General features: G+C 37.5%; 1 protein-coding gene across 5 annotated transcripts in view; it reads right to left on the reverse strand.

Annotated features, from left to right (window-relative positions):
* Window positions 1–1535: 1535 nt before the first annotated feature.
* Window positions 1536–22982, reverse strand: part of CTNNA2 (catenin alpha 2) — a 168281-nt gene continuing 146834 nt past the window's right edge. For 3 of the 5 annotated variants that reach the window (XM_064712005.1, XM_064712006.1, XM_064712004.1), the window contains exon 12: window positions 1536–2713. In XM_064712005.1, the coding sequence (XP_064568075.1) occupies window positions 2426–2713 (288 nt within the window). In that variant the 3' untranslated portion in view covers window positions 1536–2425. Of the gene's footprint in view, window positions 2714–18748; window positions 18893–22982 lie in introns of all 5 variants that reach the window. The other 2 variants (XM_064712002.1, XM_064712003.1) reach the window with 1 other exon arrangement.

Here is a 22982-nt window from a genome sequence, read left to right on the forward strand (position 1 = left end):
TTTCCTCTGTTGGCTTTACTGCACGAGCTGGGCACTGAACTGGCACATCCTGGCTGGGTCCTGGCCCATTTTTTCATGTGCATTATTTTATCATTTATCAACACTATTATTGTGTGACCATGAAGGTATTTAGAGAATGAATGGACAAAAGGCAAACAATCCATCCCAAAGTAGGACTCTAATGGCCACGGACTAATTTTCCCGAAATCCCTCTGGATTCTTCCCTCACTGACTGATTTTCCTGGAGCATTTCAGACCCAGTGGCTTTTCTGAGTGAGTGGCTGGTCCCAGACTCCTTTCCCTCTTTTCTTTATCCATGGAGCCCCCAGCACTGCAGAGTCCACATGTTCACAGGTTCCATTAGACTCCGTGCTTTCCTCTAAACTTTTCCAAATTTGAGATGCCTTTTAGAGCAACAGCATCATTTTAAAGCAACCATTGAGTTAATCCATCAGAACTTCAGAGGAAACACTTCTGAAGAAGAGCTATTACTTTTCTTCATGGTAAATTGCCTATTTTCCTTTTTCACGCAGCATGCCAGGACATTTTTACTTGTCTGTTATTTGCTATTTTTGTCTTTAGACTCTGTATCTGCCTTTTGTCTCTGTAGCCTCATTTGTAAAGATCCCAATTACTTTTAGGGGGTTAATTGTTACCACAAGCAATGTCAGCCTATGTCAGACTCCAGGGCTTTGTAGGGAAAGCTCTGCAAGGACTTCCCCACATCTCAAATATTTTGGTCATGCCCACACTCTCCAGCTCTGATTGGGGAGCTGCTTTTATTACACAGCGCAACTAAAGAAAGCAAAAATAGTAATTTCCTAAAAGACCTCTGAGAGTACATTTCTTTACATAGACTGTGTAGGAGGGCAATAGAACAAAATTTGGTGCTTTGCTATTCTGAGGAATAATCAGCGTATCTGAGACAACATCCAAACATCTCTCAAAAACTCTGCAAGGGCTACACTTGTCACTATTGCTGGAGCTCAGTGTTTATCACAGTGTTTCAAATCCCCTGTGAGGCCACAAATGTTCCCTTAACTTGATTATCTAATTACAAGGAAAATTACTAGATGCTCATTGTTGTCTTTGAAATATACACCCAGACTTTTTGATAATGGTTATAAAGGCTCTGTAATTATGTAAGTGTTGGTGTCAAAAGGGAATAAAAGTAGATATTTGTGCAGTGGACTTTGTACAGGTCTGTAAAGCATGGCACAATAGGTGATTCCAAGATTGTGAAGTGCCAACCTTACAAGTGAATAAATTGAATTATCTTTATGATTGTTCTGAGGTGTTGCATTTAAACAAATAATTTCATGACACATATGTCTCATATGTATTGAGGGTTAAATCTGTCTCGGATTTAAACTCTGGTTTTGACTCACTGACCATGTTTGGCTTATTCTGGTTATTAAAAAATGAGAAAATTCACAAAAATTAAGAATAAGAAATGAAGCACAAAGCAGAATTAGTAACTCTATACATCATCTATGATTCAAGAGATACCTGTGCATTAAAGGAGACGAGCCAGATTGAGGATTCCAAGGTTAAATGAGTTTATTGAGTTAGTGGTTACAATGGTATGTCAGATACCTGTAATCCAAGCTACACCTACATATTTGCCTCTAAATTCTCACACTGTCAGTTTCCGTGTCTCTAAACATTCCACCACCAGGTCTTCTATTACTAATATAATAATAATAATAATAATCAGAATAATAATCAGAATATAAAAGGCAATGTCAATCACCATATTGTGCTTCATACTCCACCATAAGGAATTCAATTGGCAAAAGTAAACCTCTGGTCATATTAATGGGATTAATTGAAATGTGAGCAGTCATAACACTACTAGAATATAAAGAACAAAATCTGGTTCAAAAGAAGCATTTTTAAGATGAATTAGTTTGAATCTGTTTTAAAAATTCACATACTATAATGAAGATGACTTAAAAGTTATATCATTTAATTATTGGGCCACACATTGAAGCATATTGGCTAGTACATTTTTGCACTGCAACAGAAGCAATACAAGCTTTATGGTCTACCATTACAATTCCTTTTTTTTTTTTTATTTTTCACTTAATATACCTGCCAACCTAATGTTTCTTGCATGCATAAAAATTTCGGGGTTTAGACTTGAATTTATCATTTATTCCACACGTATACCCCCGTGACGCAAATTCTTTGGCCAATTTAATGCTATAATTTAGTTTAAAAAGGAAGCTTGGAGTTAAGTCCACTTAACATCAGAAGGCAATGCCCTGAATTTTGGGCACTGCAGAGAGTTATTTACTGGAATAGAGTCTCAGGTCGCATGCAAATTGTCACTTTGTCCCCCCCACCCCATGCCAGACGCACACAAGTCGGCAGGTACGCATACAAAAAAGAATATAAAACCCTCCTGGTAAAGCTCAGTGGTTTAGAATGAATCCATAGCTTTAAATTCACTTAAGGCCTGTACAGGGGAAATATGTTTCTTCTGGGACCCTCTCCTCACTCTTGTCTGATATTCTTCTGGTTTTTCTCTCTTTACTAGAGGTTTCTTCTCGGGGGCCTTCATCTTCCAAGATACAACTGGAGAGTTCACTGCAGCAGTGCCATAGACCTTCTGGTATTTAGTAGAAGCCACATATGATGCTTTCACTGTAAGGACCACAGCGTTCATCAGGTTTTTAGCTGCCTGGATGAGAGAAGTGGCACTGTCCAGCTGCAAACACAGAAAACAAAATGAAATATAGCAAGGTTACTCCAAAACAAAATACAGCAAGGTTATTCCATGGCTGGATCACTGGGACATTTCCTCACTGGAGCCTGGATCCTCCCAGATCTCATTAAAGATGGAACAAATCCTCTTCCTCAGGGTACCCTGGAGTATCCAGCACTGGCAACACCATGCACTGAACAGTAAAGGTAAGACTGTGGTACCTCACATTAAAATTTTAATAAGCTAAAGGAAAACCTTGTCTTGTCTGGGTTTTCTTTTTTTTGTCTGTTTGTGAGTTTTTTGGTTGTTGATTCTTTTTCTACCGTTTAAGAAGTTTTCTGTTTTCTCACAAAGCCCCCTTTACTTCTTACTTAAACCTTTACAAATTTACTGTTACACGTCAGCTGCAAAACAGGTCAACAGGGATTTTTCCCAAGTGTTCCAGTTTGTTCTAATTATTCCTGTTAGCCCAGGATAACACCCCCAGTGATGTCTACAGCAACAGTGTGAGGCCAGCACTGAGCTTGTTAAAGAATCCCATCTGAAAAGATGAAAGGAGCTTCTGAAACCCCTACAGAAATGAAAAGATGAGACAGTTAACTGCGGGTTTTGGCAGCTCCTGCAATGTGTGAGTTACTCCTGGTCTCAAGGAACGTTACTTTGTGGTTACCAGGCTTTTTGTGCCTTTGTGCTTCTCCCATGCACGAACCTGCCTGAGGTTCCTGGGTGTCCTGAGGTTCTAAGAGCCCTCAAGGACTTGCTGAGCTTCAAAACACTGGGACTTCCATTCAGCAAGCTTCCACCACACACTGAACTGAAGCACACACCCCTGGCCAAAATGTTCAAAAGGATTTCAACACATAATGGGGACTTCCAAGGCAATGCCTCAATGCTCCACAATGTGAATCAGGAACTTGCCAGATCCAAGTGGATATTCTGAAAGTAATAAATACTAAAAATATGCTCCTAAGGACTGTAGCTAGCCAGGTTACTACTTATGATGTTCAATTATCCCTTTCCTTAAATACTCAAGAGTGTAATACATATTTTTTTGTGATAAAGCTTTTCAGATATACCATGGAAGCTGCTTCAATTACTTATGCCTTTCCCAGACTGTAGGAATGATATGGAATATAATATTATTTTACCTCTTTGATTCCACCCCACATGTTGTTCAGTAAATTTTCAGCTATTTTTAATTAGTACAAATGGCCTGTGTCACTCCAAACCTTTCCTGCTCCCTGTTTTGGGAGCACATGGCTGTGTAATATAAATGCTGAGCAGGGCAAGCAGCACAAACAGTCACAGGGCAATAACAAAAGCCACACCATACTTCACCTCAAGCATTTTGCATCATTAACAGAAGAGTTCAGGAGAAATCTCCTTCTGAAGGGTCAGTGACTGATGTGAACAAAAACAGACATTACAGAAAGCCTGTATTTGAAACCACATTAATCTATACTTACCTGGGATGTTTTATTTCCTCTGCTCTGACCTTAAACTCATAATAGTTCATCAAACACATAAACAGCTACATACAGTGAGGTGAAAACCAAAAAAAAGCATTTTTATGACATTCACGCACGTGGTGCCATTCCCTGAAATGCACAGTTAATTGCCTGCCCCGAGTAAATATTTTTCCCTGGGACTAATTTGTATTTCTGTTAGTAAAAGAAACGAAGTTAAAAGATGGAAAATTACATTACATGGCAGAAACATGACTGTTCAATAGGGAGTAATGAAATATAATCCAGTCTAGTGTTATTCTATAACCACACTGCTGCATGATTTATAAGGCAATCTGTATGTTTGTTGGCAAATAACAGATCACACTCTATTAAATTAGGATATTCTAATTTACTACAGAGATCTACAATCAAGCATTATTCATTGTTAAATGATTCTTTTTGAAACACTGGTGGATTGATATTGAATATAAAGTGATACCATCAAATAGTGTTTACTTCATAATCAGTGTGGATAAACTGACTGGATTGAGCCTCTATTGCACAGTCCTGAATGAATTCTGGTTGCTGAAGGTTTCCAACAGCTTCACGTTTTACACTACAAGTAGCTGTTTTACATATATTAAGAAACAGAATAATTAAAGAAAGCATTTTAAAATGAGGGGGAACCAAAATCAGATGTTTAAACCCATACACAGTTCAATCTACGCCTCTGAACACAGCAATCAGTAATTTTATGGACTGTAGTGATGAGGGCATGCAGAATCTTCCATTCTTCACAATCAGATGCAGGCTGCAATGACACCTTTTAGGAAACCAGGGTTTGTATTTGAATACCATTTTAACTCTCTTCAGTTTCAATGTGCTGTTAGAGTAGATAAAAGCTCCCTGTTTTCACCATTAATAATCACATTTTAAGATGCAGATACTCAGTCTTTAATCCTAACATCCACTTATCCTGCAAAACACTTCCAAATCTTGGAACCAGAAAAGAGACATAAAACCCCACCAGAGGCTGTGAGTGTTCTGCAAAATCTGCTGGTGGTCATTCCATGCATCCAATTTGGCCACCTAAGCACTTCCCATGATTTTCTTACAGCCTCCAGCTCCTTGCTTGTGTTATGGCTCAGCAAAGAAGAATTAAACTGAATGAGCATCATCCCAATTAACATTTAGATCTTCCCACACCACTGCGCTGCTCCAGCTTGAAGCTGTGCTTTGCCACACAAAGCTGGAATGAGGCAGCAGTGAATCAAGCCCTGAGTGTGTTAATTCCTTACAAAATCTGGGCACAGAAACCTGTGCACTTTTCCAAATGTTATGTTAATTTAAAAAAAAAAAAAATCATAAGAAGGAAAATTAACATCTCAAATAAAAGCACCACTAGGAAAATTACTTCACAGTACAGAAGGCAACCTTTACTCCCTGCAATACACAAAGAATTATAGATATAATGATGGATTTTGGCCCTAACAGCCAACAGAGCCTTTGACTTGCTGCAAGAAGTAATGGTGTTCTGCTACTTAGACCTCTTTAAAAATATGTTTGCCTGATTTTAGGAAAAAAAAAAATTCTCTCTACCATAAATGATAAACTTAGGTGACTGTCCCACAAGACTCAGTAAATGCTGAGGAAAATTCAAATTTCATAAAGAACCTAAAAATAACTGCAGTGGACGTGGTCACTCAGAATTATTAAGATTGGAAAAGATCTGCCAAGAATAAAATTCCAGGGTTTTCTTCCCCCTAGAGAAGATCCTTCAGGTTTTGAGGAGTTTTTGAGCTGCATATCAGCTGTCCTGCAATTTTCCTCCCCTATTCGCAGAATTTTCCAGAATCTTGAGATAATCAAGATTTCTCGCTTCTTTTACACATAATCTAAGTAAAATAACCAGCAATTGCACTAACAAAATAGCTGAAGAAATTGGAGGGAATAAAGCTGGAAATTTTTGTCCTTAACAGTAAAGCAATGAAAAGAGATGTTCTCCCTGCATTGTCACACTGCTGCAATGGGGAAGAATTATAATTTATATTTTATAAAGGAGAAAATCTAACTTCCAGAGATGTCTTCATATTTATAATAATAAATATCCGTAAAAAATAAGGGAAATTGACAAAAACCCCCAAACCAATCTGTATTTCTAATGAGTAAGTACAGATTACTTATTGGAATCTGTACTTCCAATAAGTAAGTAAGACTTACTCCAAAAAGTAAGTCTTTAAAATTACAGAATGGGTATTTTTAAAAGTGCTGGTTGTTTAAGAATGTTCTATGTTATTACTGCTGACTTTAATAAACCTTGAAAAGTGGGTGAAGACATCAAAAGAATTGTAGATAGTTTCCAGTCTCTAAAAATTTGAGCAATGAAAATAAAATGACCTGTGAAATTATGGGCCAGCTCAGCTGACAGCACTCCCAAATGAAATGATGCAATGTCTGTGGCAGACTCCAAAAATAGAGGAAAGAAATGCAGTTAGTGGTAAACAAAGAGTTGTGTGGGTTAAAATATTTTCAAAGTAGCGTACATCATATTTTGGTATGATTAAACTTTGAGTTGCTTAAAATAGTGCTGTGGGTATAATTGGATCTTTGAAAGGTCTTTTGCTTAGTAATACATGACAGTTTGATTAAAAACTCAGTTGACACAAAACTAACAAGACACATACACAGAAGGATTCCAGATTCTCCAGCAGCTGTTTCCAGAAGTAGATATTCACATACACACACACAAAAAAATTAAAATATCAGTGATCAGCAGTGAATTTCACAGTGGGGTCTTGGAGAAACCATTTGGAGGCTTCACAATATTAATATTCGTACTAAAAACTTGGAAAGGAAGTCAATCATTTGATGAAATTTGCAGATAACAATTGGGAAAGTGTCAAGTCATTAGATTGATACCTAATTAGCTGCTAAAAGCCACAAATGTAGATTTAATTCTGGCCAGATCTACAGCAGATGATACCTAATTACCCAATAAGGAACTTTATTCTCTGCAGGATCCCAGGCAATCACTCCTTGGGTACACAAAAAGGAGGAGACTGATTAAACAGGTTCAATTGTCACATTCAGTTTATTGTCTGTCCACAGTCATGGGATACTGAGTCCTCTTCTCAATGCAAGAGCAATATTGAGGAACTTGGAAAAAGCTTTAAAAAAACTCAGTAACAAAAGACATCTTTTATGGGAAAGACTCAGCCAGCTCTGTTTTTTCCCACTTTCAAGTGAAAGACTAAAGAAATGAGTTTTTACTGATTGAAATCAGCAAGTACATGGTAACAAAGCTGATTATATTTAAAGTTCCACAAGTGAGACAAAGATAAAACAAAACTTAAAGGCTGAGAGGCGAAGCAGGTCATTTTAGTTATTAATTACCTGAAATTATTTATTTAGCAGTTATATTAATTAATCACAAGGACTCATGAAAGATTGATTCTATTTCTTGAAATTGTAAAATCAATATTGGATGGTTTTGCTTAATATGTATTAACTAGTGGGCATTTTTAGTGCACATCAATTCAGGGAGCCTGGGCATCAGTTATGCAGGAAGGCTGATAACAGCCCCTACTGACCTTGAAAGGTAGGAAAACAAAAAATTAGCATGAGGAGCTATTGATAAACAGAGTTTGTCTGGTTCACTTTGTACAGATTGGGAGGAGAAAATATAATTTATTTTACTAATTGAAATAAAACCTGTAGCTCCTCAAATACTCTTGGATAAGACTTGATTTGTACACCTTTAGCAGGTGACTTAGGCACTGCCAAGCCCTTAAAGATTCTGTGAATTCCGGGTGAATTCCTTCTTTCTTCTTTCCAAATGAAATTCACACTTTTCTGGACAAGGTACAGTTGCTCTTATCCCACCCCAAAGGTCAATCAACAGTCTCCAGAGAAAATAAGGCTGCAATTATGCAATTATGAACCTGGATGGTAAATCAGGAGTATGGATTTCTCAGCTTGCATTCTTATGCAACAGAACATTTTCCTCTCAGCTGCGCTTCACAGTAAATCCATACCTGCAAGAGGTATGCCAGAAAAAGATCTTATTTATAAAATCATATCTTACATTTCTGTGGCACATTTCATGCATAAAACATGACCCTGTTAGAGAGAGCCAATGCGAGAATGGCCTGTTTGCTATTCAGATGCTCCCTTGCCTTTGGAAGGAGACATCTGCTCTTTATCAGCACCATGAGGGGATGTTTCAGTCAGGCACTTCAAAATCTCACAGGGCTCTTGCTAGCTGCAGCCCGTTTGGAGAAAACTATCCTAAATACTTGAAAATCTCCCTCTCTCTCAAAAGAAGTCTTTATCTGGAATGCAATGTGCTCATAATAATGTTAAAAATGGATCTGTAGCCGCACAGAGAAAATTGTATTGTACTTGTCCTTTCCTAGCTATTTGTTTTCACATTTGACTGCAATTAACTTACTCCTTTATACATGATGAATATTTAATTCATTCTGGGGATAGTTGTGTTTTATAGGTGCCCAATCCACTGAATAACCACCCTCATCTGCATTTTTTCAATTACAGGTAAGAAACCCAGGGGATTCCCAAGCCCATTTGGTTGTATTTAACAAAGGCTGCCACATCCAAGGACGGCAGAAAGCACAAAAATACAGCAATAACTGTGGATATCTTCTGTCTTCTATGGACTACAGTCACTTTAAAACACATTACCAACTGCTGTATGCTAATTTGCAAAAGCAGAAACAAATAAAAATACTCCCAGAACTGACATTCCCAGTAAAAGGTAAACAGCCATAATAGAAGTGCATTTCTACATTTGCTTTACTTATTCCAAGTAAATATTTTAGTATTTCAGAAGCAAAGGGATAAATGGCAAAATGATATCCTAATTCATTTGCTTTGAGAAGAACACTTAATGGGAAAGCTCATATTTTAACAACTGAAATGGTGAAATGACAAAAAGACAATTGGAAACACCTGAAAGTTAACTAATTAGCTAATTATTTTTCTGGAAAATAATTATTGCTAGTGTCTCTCTAGCCTGCAGGTCCCAAAGGTGGAAAACACATTATTGAATTTTTGATAGATACTATTTTTTTTCTATTTAACAAATGCATTTACAGTGAATAAATTATTTCTCCAATACTATTGCTATGAAAAAAAGTTACAATAATTCATCTAGTTACCAAATATAACATAGGTTATTTCCTCAGTATTTAACATTTAATTAATATCTTGTTCCATTCATTTCAGAATTTAATGGGGGAAATTATTTTGACCCATAACTAAATCTCTCAGAAACATTTAATTTTCTTTTTCTACTCATTATTTGCCATTTCGCAGGAGAAAAAAGCTGCCAAACCAGTACCACAATGTTACCACTCACCAGAACCTCTGTAAGGACAAGCAATCCTATACAGCATTGAATTTTTAAAATTTAAAATTCAATTGCTTTAGCAGTCTTTTTCATGCTACAGCACTGTCTCAGAGCTTTCAGAGTCTGCTGCTGAATTAAAGCATTTCACAACAGTCTGCATGCCAAAATATCTGGACAAACACTATAGAGGACAAGGAAGAAATCCCCAGTGAATAAAGCTAAAGGAGTTTTGTAGATGGGGACAGAAAATTTGGTTGTTTATAACACACGTTCTCTTTGTTAAGGATGAATGTGGAGGATGAAACACTTTCTACATCAACTCACAACTGAGAAACAAGGGAATGAGTCTCCTGCCAGGATATTTTGTAATATTTTTCTTCCAAATCCTCCTCATTCTGCAGAGGAGGAATGTCTGGAGGAAGATGGCAAGGGTGGAATGTCCTGGACAAAGAGCAGGAGTGTCCAATGGCAATCACAATTCCAACACCCCCCAAAGCAAACTTGGCACAACCAACATTTACAACCTCAAAATTCAAAATTCTGCCCCATGGAATTTGCTCTGAGCCTTTGGATGATTAACAGGAAATAGGATTTTGTATGACTGATTTAAACCTAATGTTCAACAAGACAAAAAGTCTGGAGCAAGATGAAGTCCAAACTCTATCTGATGGGAGAGGCAAACTCCGGCTATAACTAAATTTTTTATATTGCCTTGAGGATTCCTGAAGAAAATTAAGAGTAGGAAGTCTGTTAAAACTCAGTATCAAGCCCAATAACAAAGCAATTTACACCAATTTACACAGGGATTCACATGTCTGAAGTGCACCCAAGACACAACATGGTCTGAACCTGAGGTCACACAAAAGCAAGGGCAGGTCTCTGTCAAAAACATCAGTACACATTTCCATTATCATATCCAATTGCAGCTAAATCTGAACAAAAGAGGAAATAAATGATCTTTGACTGATCTGTGCTAGATCTCCCTGCTCCCAGCTGGAGTTCTGACTTGTAATTTGAAGATAGAAATATATTTTAAAAGCCAAAAAAAAATCTAATGCTCTTTCAATCTGAGTTTAAGGAGCAAATCTTTTTGTCCTTTATCTAGAGAACAGGTAAATAAAAAGAAAAAAACCTTTCTTTCTAACAATCTTACCTGAAATGAGTCCAAATCATGTCTGGTTGGCTGGAAACTGTACTCAGTGATAAAATGCAGGAGACTTTGGATACAAAAAAAATCAATAAAGCACAGAAACACTCTATGATTTACATGAGTAAATGTGTTATCTCCTGCTATTCCTCCTGATTCTGTCTCAAAGAAAACAAAATGAAAAGCAGCACAAAGCAGGACTTAAGACTACAATGCTGAGAAATGGGCTATTTCCCCAAATTCCTTTTTAATTTGTACCAGTGTCAGACTGATATCTGTATGTGATTTATCCCCACATCTTCAGCTGTGAGGATCTGCCAGTTTTTGAGGCAAATCTGCTCCTCCAGCTCCTTTCCTATCTCTAAAATCAAGATTGCCAGGTCAGCACAGGGACACTTTGAAGATAAGTGCTCCATAGGCACAGCTGGTTTTGCTCAGGAAAAAGCTTGGAAACAATGCATCAAACACATCAGAATAAAATAAAATAAAATAAAATAAAATAAAATAAAATAAAATAAAATAAAATAAAATAAAATAAAATAAAATAAAATAAAATAAAATCTTGTTGTAGAATGGAAGATGATACCAGGACAACTACTCCTTGCTTGCTAAAGTTTGCCTGCTGTTTTTCATTTGTATTTTCTGTCTTGTAGAAGCAGACAAAGGTTTCAGCCACTCAAGATATTGATCATTTTTGAGGTGCTAGAAGGATTTTACTCCCTCGGAGCTGAGGGTCCTTCCAGTGTTGATCAACTCAATCAATGAAAACATTCCTTTCTCTGTTTGGTTCCCTGAGCACTCTCCAGGACTTTACAACAGTGTGCAATGAAATTAAAAAAAAAAAAGAAAAAAAAAATCAAAACCACCACAGTCTTCAAGGGGAATCGCTATTTCAGTCAGATAGAGATGGCTTAATCATATATAACAAAAAATTTTTAATGGAAATTCTACAATTTTATACCAAATAAATTATTCACTCGTAACTGTTCTATTCATTTGGCCAAGTCAATCAATGGTTAAACAACATTCAGTAAGTAATGAGAGTTCCCTACTAGAAGTTTGGTCAATTACCGAACAAACAATTTGTGAATGCATCTGTTCATTACATTTTTAACTTTAGCTAACACTAAATGTCATTAAAAACCATTAAAACAGGTAGTAATTACCTGTTCTTAGTGCAAGCAAATGAAACCAGAACAGAACAAAAACATTTGTAAAGGCCATTGCAATTCACAGGGAAAGAACAAGTAAAGATGACAGCAAATTGAGAATAAATTGGAATGAATAAAATCTTGCTCTGAATTCTAAGAGCTCATTTTTATTACTCATGTTTCATTATGCAAATATACTTTAAGGATGAAAAGAACCTTTTGAGGTCATCTAGTGCAATGTCCTGTTGAACATTTGAATTACATGAGGTTGTTCTGGATTTTGCTGAAATTCGGGAACGTCCATGGATGGATAATTTCACATCTCTGGGCTGGAGAACTCCACCCTGCACTTGAATTTCACTAGCCTCCAGTTAAAACATTTTTGCCTTATATCTAATTGGTATTTCCCATGTGAAAACTTTTTTTTACTGTTTTTCCTGTCCCTATGTCCATGCAACTGCCAGGTCTGGATCTGGTTCTTCCAAACCATTCTCAGAGGTAGTTGTAGGCAACAATATTTTCTCTAAACCTTCTTTGTACATATACAAATGTATCTATTATCTGTGCAGATGATGCTGGCAATCTCATTTTCTAAAAGAGCACATTTTCTAAAAGAGACATTTGCTAAAAGAGCAAGTGTCCTATCCAAATGGGGGAAAAAAAGAGTAATTGTAGAAAAGGAGGGAAAAAAATCTTTTTCTGACAAATTTTTAATAGCTCACTCAAATTGTTGAAGTCCAGTACGACTCTCTTCAGAAAATACTCGTGTTAGGGATTACAAATTTTCCTGGAGTCCCTTTTCCTTTGCAGTTCTGTATTTCAGGCAGCATTTTCCCTGAGTAACAAATGCAGAAGTGCTGATATCCTCAATGACTCAAATAATCCAAATGGTTCCTGTGCTTTGCACCTCAGGACAACCACCCCTCCACAAAACAAATTATTCAACCACACCTCCAGATAATCCAGAATTTACGTAAAGGAGATGAAGGAATAGACTTCAGAAGTATTGTGAAATGAAAAGGCATTTGCAGAGGCTTTTTTCATATAAATTTCTTATTTAAATAGTGTACATTAGTCATGATTAGCCACACACTTGACTGATGCACTTAGCTGGCATCAGAAAAATTCAAACTGAGTGTCTTTAAATATCAGTCATGGCTGGTGTCACTTGAAGCCCCAGAATTTTTTCAGATGCCTCTCATTGAGCAATTTCCCTTGGAATGAAAGCAGGAAAAACAGGGCTGTTCCTAAAATCCACTCATTTGGTGAGTTTGGTGACCGAGTCAAAGTGTTCAGAGTTTTCATTTCTACAAATTAAGTCTTGCACTCAATCCACCCAATTCCAGGTTCTGGACCAAAAGGTTTCAGATTCCTTTTCTGCTTGGTGAAGGAGACCATGGAGCACTCGAGATCTTCCATGGGTTCTTTCTCTACAGAGATGGGCCAGAGCACTTTGCCTTTAAAACTCAGTTTAGAGAACTTAAATTGCATTAGAATCCTAAAAATAATACAGTGAATCTAGGCAGGTGCTCAACATCTGCAAAGAAAAATTAGCTTTCTTGGATTTGGCCTGGTGGTCCAAGAATTCAGACAACTTAATGAATGTTTTTGTGACTGTTTTTCTTAATTCTCTTTTGGTCCCCAAAAGTGTCAAATGGGCAAAACCCACAAACTACATGACATACAAATCTCTCCAACCTCCAGAACCCAAAGAGATCAGGGCACCAAGACAGAAAATTTACATAGAAAAATGCTCCTTAATAAGCAATTTGAACATTTCTGTTCAGGAAAAAATTAGGCATCAGCTCAGTTCACAGAAAGTTGAATTTACTTCCTGTGGTAGTGTGTTGTAAGTTCCTTGTGTTATTCCCCAATTTATGTATTGTTCTCCTATTATGTGTAAAATGGTTCGTTCCCCAGTTTTCCGCCACTGCTACCTGTCAGATAAGTTGCCAAGTAACCGCTATTCATAGTTGCCGATGTGCAATTGCTCCTCCCTGGTTTCCTTGTAAGTGAAGTTGTCTCCTCCTGGGCCCAGTCAATCACCCCTTCTCCTCCAGTTTCGAGAACCTTCTCCTCTCTGGAGATGGTGGCTGGCTGGGTCCCAGACACCTCCCTTACCTTTGATTATTGGTTCCATGGAGTGTCAGTTCTGTGAAGTTCATCCCTCACCTTTCCGATTGCCCGCCTGTACCCACCCCTCCTTTATAATCCTGTTTTCACCCCTCTGAAAAAATCTTTTTCCGGCGTTTCCGTGTTTTTGGATCGGCATCACCTTCAATAAACCGACGTTTAACCCCGGGAAATGGTCAGCTCGTTCCTCCCCAATACCAGCGGTGTGAGCCAGTCCACAGCCAGCACAGCCGAGGCCCTCAGACACCGAAGGGCGCTGGCCAGGAATTGCAGAGGGGCTTCGGCCTTTCGCCTCAGCTAGCCGGACTCCAAACTTCGGCACATATGTTCTCCTCTGCAACTTCCATATCAATAAAAACCCTCAAAAGAAGCCCAAGGCTAAACTTTCTGACTCTGTACACACAGTTTAATTCACCTGCTTATGCCTGTGTATTTTTTAAGATATTACCAATCTAGGCAGCTGCCAGTGTCTACCTGGAATAAGAATCTCTGCCCTCTGGAAATGGCTCTTGAGTTTCACACTAAGGAAGGCTGGAGTGAAAATCTCAGATGCAGATGTTTACACTTGGCTAGATGAGTCACTATCCACACAGCAACAGAGATGAGAGCAAAAACCTCTTCATAATTCAATTAAAATCTTTCTGAATAATAAAATAATCAGTTTCCATTACACCAGAGACCTCCTCTCATCTTTTTGCACAGCTTGAGTGGGGCAGCGTCCCACTGTTACTGCAGGATTTATTTCTAATTCTATCTTTTTCAAATCATACTTAACTTGGGTGAAGTCTTTCTCCTGTTGTTTTTTTTTTGGGGGGGGGGATGGCAGAATTTGTGGTTCACTTGTTTTTTGGGGGTTGTTTTGTTGGTTTTGGTGTTATTTTAATTTGGCCATCCAAGGTGGAAATTGGAATATCAAATGCAAGGCAGAGAAACACTGGTCTTGAACATTAACTGAGTATCTTAGTAGTGTACTATTTTAAAAATAGTAAACTAACTAAAAGTTTTAAGTTTTGTTTCTTTACATTTTACATACAAAAATAGTTATAAAGAAAAAAGAAGTATTCTAAAAAAATATTTTAATTCTCACTACTTTTTTCTTTTAGTTACTATTCATAAAATTTTCTTTAAACGATTTTAAAATTTTAAACCTACTTTAGCTATCTCACAACGAGAAATAAGTACATAAGTAATTTACCAACACTAAAACCCACCACACTCATCAACACATTAATTAAGGAATCTCCAAATTAAAAAAACCCTTACATTACCAAACCAAAACCACTAGTCATGAAGGAGTATGTGGTGTTTGAAACTCATTGTGATTCTGTAGATCCTTTCTGCATTGACTGTGGCTCAGCACTATTTGTAGAAAGGAAATAACGACAATATTTATTTCTGTTTTCAGTTTTACCAGGGTACATCATGCGTTTGCTTTGAGACACTCAGATGGGACTGATAAAAATCCAAGGGATTATGATTAAAGAGAATCATTATTTAATGTCTTTGAGTGCAACTGTCCCAGGATCAGAAAGTCCAGGGTGTTGAGGCAGCCCTGGTTTCCTCCATCACCACACCCAGTTCAAGTGTAAATGTGTGCAAATTGGTGTTGTAAATTCAAACAAGATGAGGCTGAGGTTTAAAAGGGCTCAAATCAACATGAAGAGTCCTCCAGAATGCTGTGCACTGTCATTGTGACTTCTGCTGAAAAAAGATTAAATCCACACAATTTGTGTTGAGGCAATGGTGCTAAACCAGCCCAAAACTGCAGGAAGAGAGGGCAGGGGGAGAAGCATCTCTGTGCCAGCTGACACGGTTTGGGAACAGATGGAGCATTTCACAGCTCTCCCTCACTTCTCACAGAGAAAAAGAAGGTAAGAACCAACCCACAAAGTTTTAATTCAACTTGTAAGATAAACCAGCTTGGCAAACAGAGAAAAATTGGGAATTTCAAATAGCTGCTTTAATCATACTGAAAAAAAAATCCTTGATCCCTGTAGATGATCTCACATCATTAAACTATTGCTCACCTTTTGCCATTGTGACAGAAATAAATCTTCCATCTAAATGTTGATCTCTTTAAATATATAGGTGTAAATAGATTAGTTATTATATTGGGTTTGGTTTGAGATGATTTTATACAACGTGCTTGCAAGTATAAATTTTTTAAAAACGATGCATCAAAAATTAACTTTCAGTTTGCTAATAATTTATGAAGATTTAACTCATTTGAATTAGCATGTATTGGAAGAAATTTCTCAGATACTTGCTTAAAAAGGTTTCATATTAAACACTAAATAAAATCAGCTGAAATCTAGGCCTTATAACATTTTAATTTAATGTAATGTACTTGTAAATAATATTAAACAAACTTCATAATTTAGTGAACACACATTTAAGCCAAAGCTGTAAATGTAGGAATCTGTGCACTTTGGACATTTTAATATTTTTTTTTTTAAATCATAGCTGCCAGTAAAATAATTTAACAGGGGAATTAGCTCAGTAAATGTAACATGAGTTTATTTATTCTCCCAAAGTTAAGCTATTCAGCCAAACTCACAGCCTGGGGTTACCTGGACCAAAATTTGTTATTAGAATCTGCACAGACAGATTTCAGGTTAATTATTGCAACAGTTCATGTAATTTGGAATATCTTCCCCTCTACAAACTCCCCACTATACAGAAGTCAGCCAACTGCTAATTTGCTCATCTTACAAGACAACTTTAGAATGCAAATTTCTCTGGATTCAAAGTAATCCACTGACATCTCTGTTCCACGATATCCCCTCAGAGCTGATCGCTGTCTCTAATTCACCATCCTTATTGAATGACACCAATTCTGACTTTCTTTTCCCAATAATTACACCAGTCTTAAAAAGAGCTTCTCCATGCCACCAAAATGCTTTTGTATCATTCAAGTGAGATTAGGGCACTGTACAGTTGCTCTTTGTGTTTTATCAATTCTGTGCAAAAACTGAAGTCTCCTGCATTATGCAAGAATAATTATGTGAGAAGGCAATTTGATAAACTCATCAGCAAAGGATGTGCTTAGGATCTAAATTAAATTTTACCTCCAAGCATTTGCCTCTGAAAAGAACAAACTTCAAATCATCTTTAAGAGCAGCAATTCCCATGAAGTTTCCCCAGTGAAACATTAAGAGATTGACTAACCTGTTCTTTCCTTTTACTTTCCTGAAAAGATTAAAGTTTGCTGGGGAAGCTAAATTTGCCAGGCAAGTTCATGGCTTTGCAAAGGAAGATTTGAAGATTTCAGTGTCTGGTTTACTAAAGGAATAAGCCGTAGTAATAAAACACCTTGTGCACATTATTCAAAGCTAGAAAAGCCTGTCAGGGACACATTTTTATATTCTTTGTCATTATTTTCCTCTTTGACAGGGAGGGAAACAACCATTTGTGAAAGTTTTGGTAGGTAGCTTTATAAACAAGACTCTCACCCTCCCTGAACGCCATTTAGCTTGGATACAAATTCCTGGGCTTGGATACAAAGAGCATCCCTGAGTCATCAGGGAGGAATGTCTGTGCATCACTATGGACCAATTCCCAGCAATGCCACTGACCAGAAGATGGAATGGTCTGCACCCTCACCCAATGGCTCACAGCCACCCAGTCACCTGAAAACAGAAGTATTTCACCCATCAGCCTATGAACCCCCTCTGCTGCACTCTCCTCCTGTGATTTATCCAGGACATGGTGCTGCCTTTTAGTGCCTCTCACTGGGATATGACCAGACCCCACACAAAGCTGGTAAAGAACTTTAAATGAACAAGAACAGCAAGATTTACAGTATCCCTAGGGCCCAGAATCTTCTTATGATCCTTCTTCTGCCCTTTAGTATGAGAGCTCTGACATCTTGACAGCTTTAATAGAAACCCAGGAGGCAGAACAAGAAAGGAAGATCTTCGTAGTCCGTCTTGTCTTTTTTAATATGCTGAGGGATATTAAAACAGTGAAGCAGTAATACTTGGGACTGAGGGAAATAGGTAACAAGACAATGCTTTAAAGTAAAATTGTAACATTTAGGTAGTGAGACAAAAACACACCAAGAAATTCAGTCAGCAGCATCCCTGCCCATCTCAAGTTCTTATCAAAGAAAAAAAAAATCAAATGCTTTGATTTATAATTTCAAAGGCTAAGCCTGAGTTACATCTCTTCTGGGTTTTCTGCTTAATGTTATGTCTTCCACAATTTACCTTTGAATTTTATTTCATCTATGAAAAAGGTTTTATAATTGGCTTATTGTCAATACACAGCTTCATATATATTCTGGATAAAGTGAATAAAAACAGTAATAAAGAATATTAAAAAAAAAGAAATCCTGTGCCATATAAACAGCCATTATCCACAGTTAATAATGATAAATATATAAATAACACCATCTATCTTTAATCATAAAGAACTTCAGAAAATTATGGCCCAGCACCATAATTAAATACTGTAATTAAATTAATGGAAGTTCAGCAACTGAGTTCAAGGGGACCAGAGCCTGCTTTTGCACAGGGCAAGATAAACATTGAAGGATCAGTTTAACCATCAGCCAATGGGCCACCTGTGCAGGGAAATTGCTTTGCAGGTGAATTTAACTCTGGGACTTCTGGACAGGGAGGAAACGCTTCTCCACAGGCGGCTGAGACAACACATGCAATTAACTCTCTGAGTCCTATGGTTAATTGAAAAATAAAAAAAGAGAAACTATCAAACAAATCCCCCATCCTCATGTGTCTTCCCTCCACCCCCAGAGCTGCAAAGACAAAGATTGGACAGGAGGTTACTCACCGTTGAGGAGTCACCGCTTCCCGTCTCAAGCGTAGCTCCCTCAGCACAGGTGGGTGGGTGGGTGGAAAGTTGACTAGCCCTGCCCCCATCTATGACATCACACTCTACCTCATAAAAGGTAGTGAAAGTGCTCTGAACTCCAGTCTGATTTCCGAGAGATACAGAAAAGAGATAGTGAGAGAGAGAGCAAGAGAAATATTGTGCCGTAGCGTAGAGCGAGGAGAGAGGGAACGTGTGCTGAAGGAGCTATGCTTGGCCAAGGACACAGGGCCTCCTCCACGATGAGTAACCCCACTGGCTGGGGTTCCTCTCACTCCTTCCCACAGCACAGGCCTTGCTCATTCAAAAGGGGAACGTTTTTGGCACCTTTTGATGACAACCAGTGAGGACAGAAAGCTCTATCCCAATTAAACGCTGGCTGACATCAGATCGGGCATGAATTTGGTCAAGAGATTCCTTATTTCATGTGTGGTTTTGTACAGCCAAACTGCACAAAAACATCCACACCAGTGCAAGCAGCTAAAATTTCAGTGATTGCAACAGGAATTATACTTGTGTCGCCCCATGTGGGATAAACATCCAATTCACACCTGTGGATTGACCCTTGAGTAGAGTAATCCAGGGGTTGGGCCTCCTACACCAGTGCATGAGGGAGGGCAGGAACAGAATTATGGTTTTCTTGCACTGAAAATGAGAACGGACAAACTGTGCTGAAAGAACAAGTGAGGGAAGTATAAAAATTCTGGGCATATATTTATTTACAGAGCACACTTTCAAGTTCCAGAAAATAGCAATAAAATTGCAAAGAGGTGATGTTTTAAAAAATACACATTTTTAGACAATGACAGCCGTACAGGCTGAGGCACATTTTTTTTTTTTTTTTCAAACAACATCCCAAGGACTGATACTGGAGGACTTAAAATGGGATATTCAGTCTACTTTATTGTAAATGATATTTTTATCATCCAAATTCTTGAAAAGCAGGTTTGGGAGTAAATATAATTGCTTATATTATCCACTGGGATTTTCTTAATAACTTAGCTGTAGACTAAAATTGAAAAATAGTGTATTTTTTTTTTTCTGCTGCTACACCTAACTCCATTAAATAAAACTGGTTAGAGAATGGGGGACTTATTCAGTGCCAGTAAACAGTGCTAGTGTAAGAGCCTGCCTTTTGGAAGAGGAAAAATAAATACTCCCTAAATGTCTTTTGAGGGTATGTATTAGAAGCACATGGAGTTAATACTGATGCTTTCCCTCAGGCTTTTTTGGTGCTACAAGGTTCATGTGAATTATAATCTAATAATGATTAGTATTTCTGTCTTAATAATGAATTATGTGCATTCTCTGCTCTGTCAGTGTGTTCTTTGTTTTTCCCTCCTTTCTCTGACTGAAAAAAGGAAGTGTGTGACTCATGTCTAGCACCAGTCACTCCACCTGACAACAGAGTCAAGCATTTTCCTTCTTAACCTTCAAAACTTTTATCACCGTGCTTATCCTGCAGTATCTGCAGATGTTGCTTTAAAGCAGTGCATTTGTGGGATTAAAAACTCAAAAAAATGGGTGCCCAGTGGGCGAAATGAAGTTATTGTGGCTGTTAGAGATGAGATGTAACTGCAGGAACACAATGCAAAACTAGGCTGCAGCTGAGGAATGCTCAATGTGACAGTGCTGTTCATAATTTAACTGCTTTCTCTGTACATCATCTCTTGATTACAAACTATTTGCATGTTTGAAGACAGGAGGAAAACCTCCTCTGGTCCCCTGTATTGCATTGACTCCTTATTAATATTTATGTTTAATGGCCTGATAAAGAGAAAAGAAAAATCCAATTTTTAAAGGCTTTTATGGTAAAAAGTACCAAGTAGTATTCAGTGAATTCATAACTTAGGTAACCTATGGCTTGACTACTGCACCACAGTTGTTTTTGCCAAATAAAGTAGGAACATATTTCAAACTCCTATGGCCACCAGTCCTGATGGAGTCTATGTGAGGTTGCCCCATCTGATAAAGAGAAGGATGTTTAGAGGATATAACCTTAAATATCAGAAAAATTACACATGTAACAGCAGTTCTAAGATCTTGTAAAGAGAGTTTAGAGAGGTAAAGAGGTAAATTGTCTTTTATTGGGATGAAACATATGGAAAAAGCAGAATTAAATCCTGGAAGACTGAGTATGGCAAAGGATATTCTCCAGTAAAAAGAGAAGAAATATGGAGAAATATGGAAAATTCCAATAATGTGATATAAACAGTTCAATATATTGGGTGGCAGATTATACTCCAGATGGTATTTTGGGGCTAATTCTACTTAAATCTGAAATCTTGTTTTGACCTACTTAGTGTGATATCTGTAGCTGATAAAGAGAATATAAAGTGAAGAACAAAGTTAAGAGATGTGCACATTGACCTAAACACATTACTGAATAAAGCAGAGAAAGAGTACACCTCATGAAATTATTTTTAAATGTATGTACGTTCAAGCAAGTGTATAAATCTTCAAAATGTTTCAAGGAACACAAGATTAATTAAATGAGTGTATGGAAATGCAAAGAAACAGTAAATGAAGACTTTAATATCAATTATTTTCTTAAGAGATGTAAGTTAAGCCTAGCAACATAAGAAAAATATATAAATGCTGGTCAAGTAATTGATTTAATCACTTGCACCCAGCACCAGAAATCAGCTTAAAGTAGGGGTCCATGTTTAGCCTGACATCAAAGATCTGATGGAAAAATATCCCAATGTGCTTTCTTTCCTGCTCCAAAGGATGAACACGTGGTGGGAAAGGCAGCACCACAAAAGCACCTCTGGGTGCTGTCTGGGGAGTTTGAGCTCAGAAAACCAACCCTGCAGAAGCATCACCCAGACTGGCACAGACACAGAAGGTAAAACAGGATGGATTCAAAGGAATTGAAAAGAAAGCTGGAAAAGGCCATGTAAAAATGCCAAAGTGACACAAATCATAAAAATCTGAGAGCTTTACACAGACACACCTCTGACCCAAAGAGAGCCAGCTGCTCTGGGGCATCAGCATGATGGATAAGGGGGAAAATCCTTTTTGTACATTATCTGTCAGAGTTAAGGAATGATGAAATATGGAACATCCCACCTGACACTGAGTAAAGCTGTAACTTCTCTAACTTTTTGACAATGGAAATGTTGAATATAACCAGTTGCAGGTATAAAAAGGGGATGAAAATGTTTCTGCAGTCTTTTGGTTCAGATATTGATGCTCTAATCCAGTTTTACAGAATTCTAATTTGGTCTTTGATGAGATTTAGCACACATTACTTGTATACTTCATCTCAGTTTCCAGACACACTATTGCCTACCTGGGAACCCAGTTCACAAGGTTTTGATGAGGTATTAGTCAGAATCAGAAAGAACTGATGTTAAAGGAAAGCTTTTGGGAATATCTAACAGTAAGAGGTTAGGATTGATTTTTCTGATACTGGATAGTTTCTTTTACTTTGATTTCATATCAATGTCTTAATTACATTGTAAAAAACAAACCCTTTTTGTTGAAGCAGCTGCTTATCAGCCATGTGAGATTAGATGTGATAACAGAACTATTCTTCCTGTGCTTCTATGAGGTACATAAATAATAATTGCAATAATAATATCACCCAAGTGTGGAAGAAAATATTTCAGACGTTAAGGATAGAAGGCTACTTTTAACCCTCCTCACTCAGTTACCTCTCTTCCTAAAGGCCATTATGACCTCCCTCCCTCATTTAATGGAAACACATCTCTTTTTTGGATTTTATGAAAAACTTTGTTGTAAGCTGTTCTGTTCAGTATTTGCAGTTGATTTTGCTCAGGTTGGAAAAACCTGCTGATGTTTTCCCTTGAGTGCACATCTTTTTGTCTGCGAATAGTTCTTTGTATGTGTTACTTGTCTGCAACTCTGGTTGTCAAGAAACACAATTACAGTCAAAGTCAGTGATGAGTCTGAACTTTAGCTGTTATTCTTTTAATATCTGCAAAAGCACCATCTGATAGCACTTTACAAGTGGGATTTAGTGTCACCACTTTCCAACTCAAGGAGTTAAATAATTGCAAGAGCTACAAGATGTACTTCTGTATAAGAAACACAACACAACATCTCCTATTTTGAGTTAAATCTGTCATTATGGAAATTCAGTCCCCTGTAATTCCATGTGCAAGAAACAAACCTCATTTTCATTTATGGCCTTGGGATGAACCTATTAGCAAATCTGTGCTGTGCATTA

Source organism: Zonotrichia leucophrys, chromosome 4 (assembly GCF_028769735.1).
Source record: "Zonotrichia leucophrys gambelii isolate GWCS_2022_RI chromosome 4, RI_Zleu_2.0, whole genome shotgun sequence".
In the NCBI taxonomy this organism is placed as follows: domain Eukaryota; kingdom Metazoa; phylum Chordata; class Aves; order Passeriformes; family Passerellidae; genus Zonotrichia; species Zonotrichia leucophrys.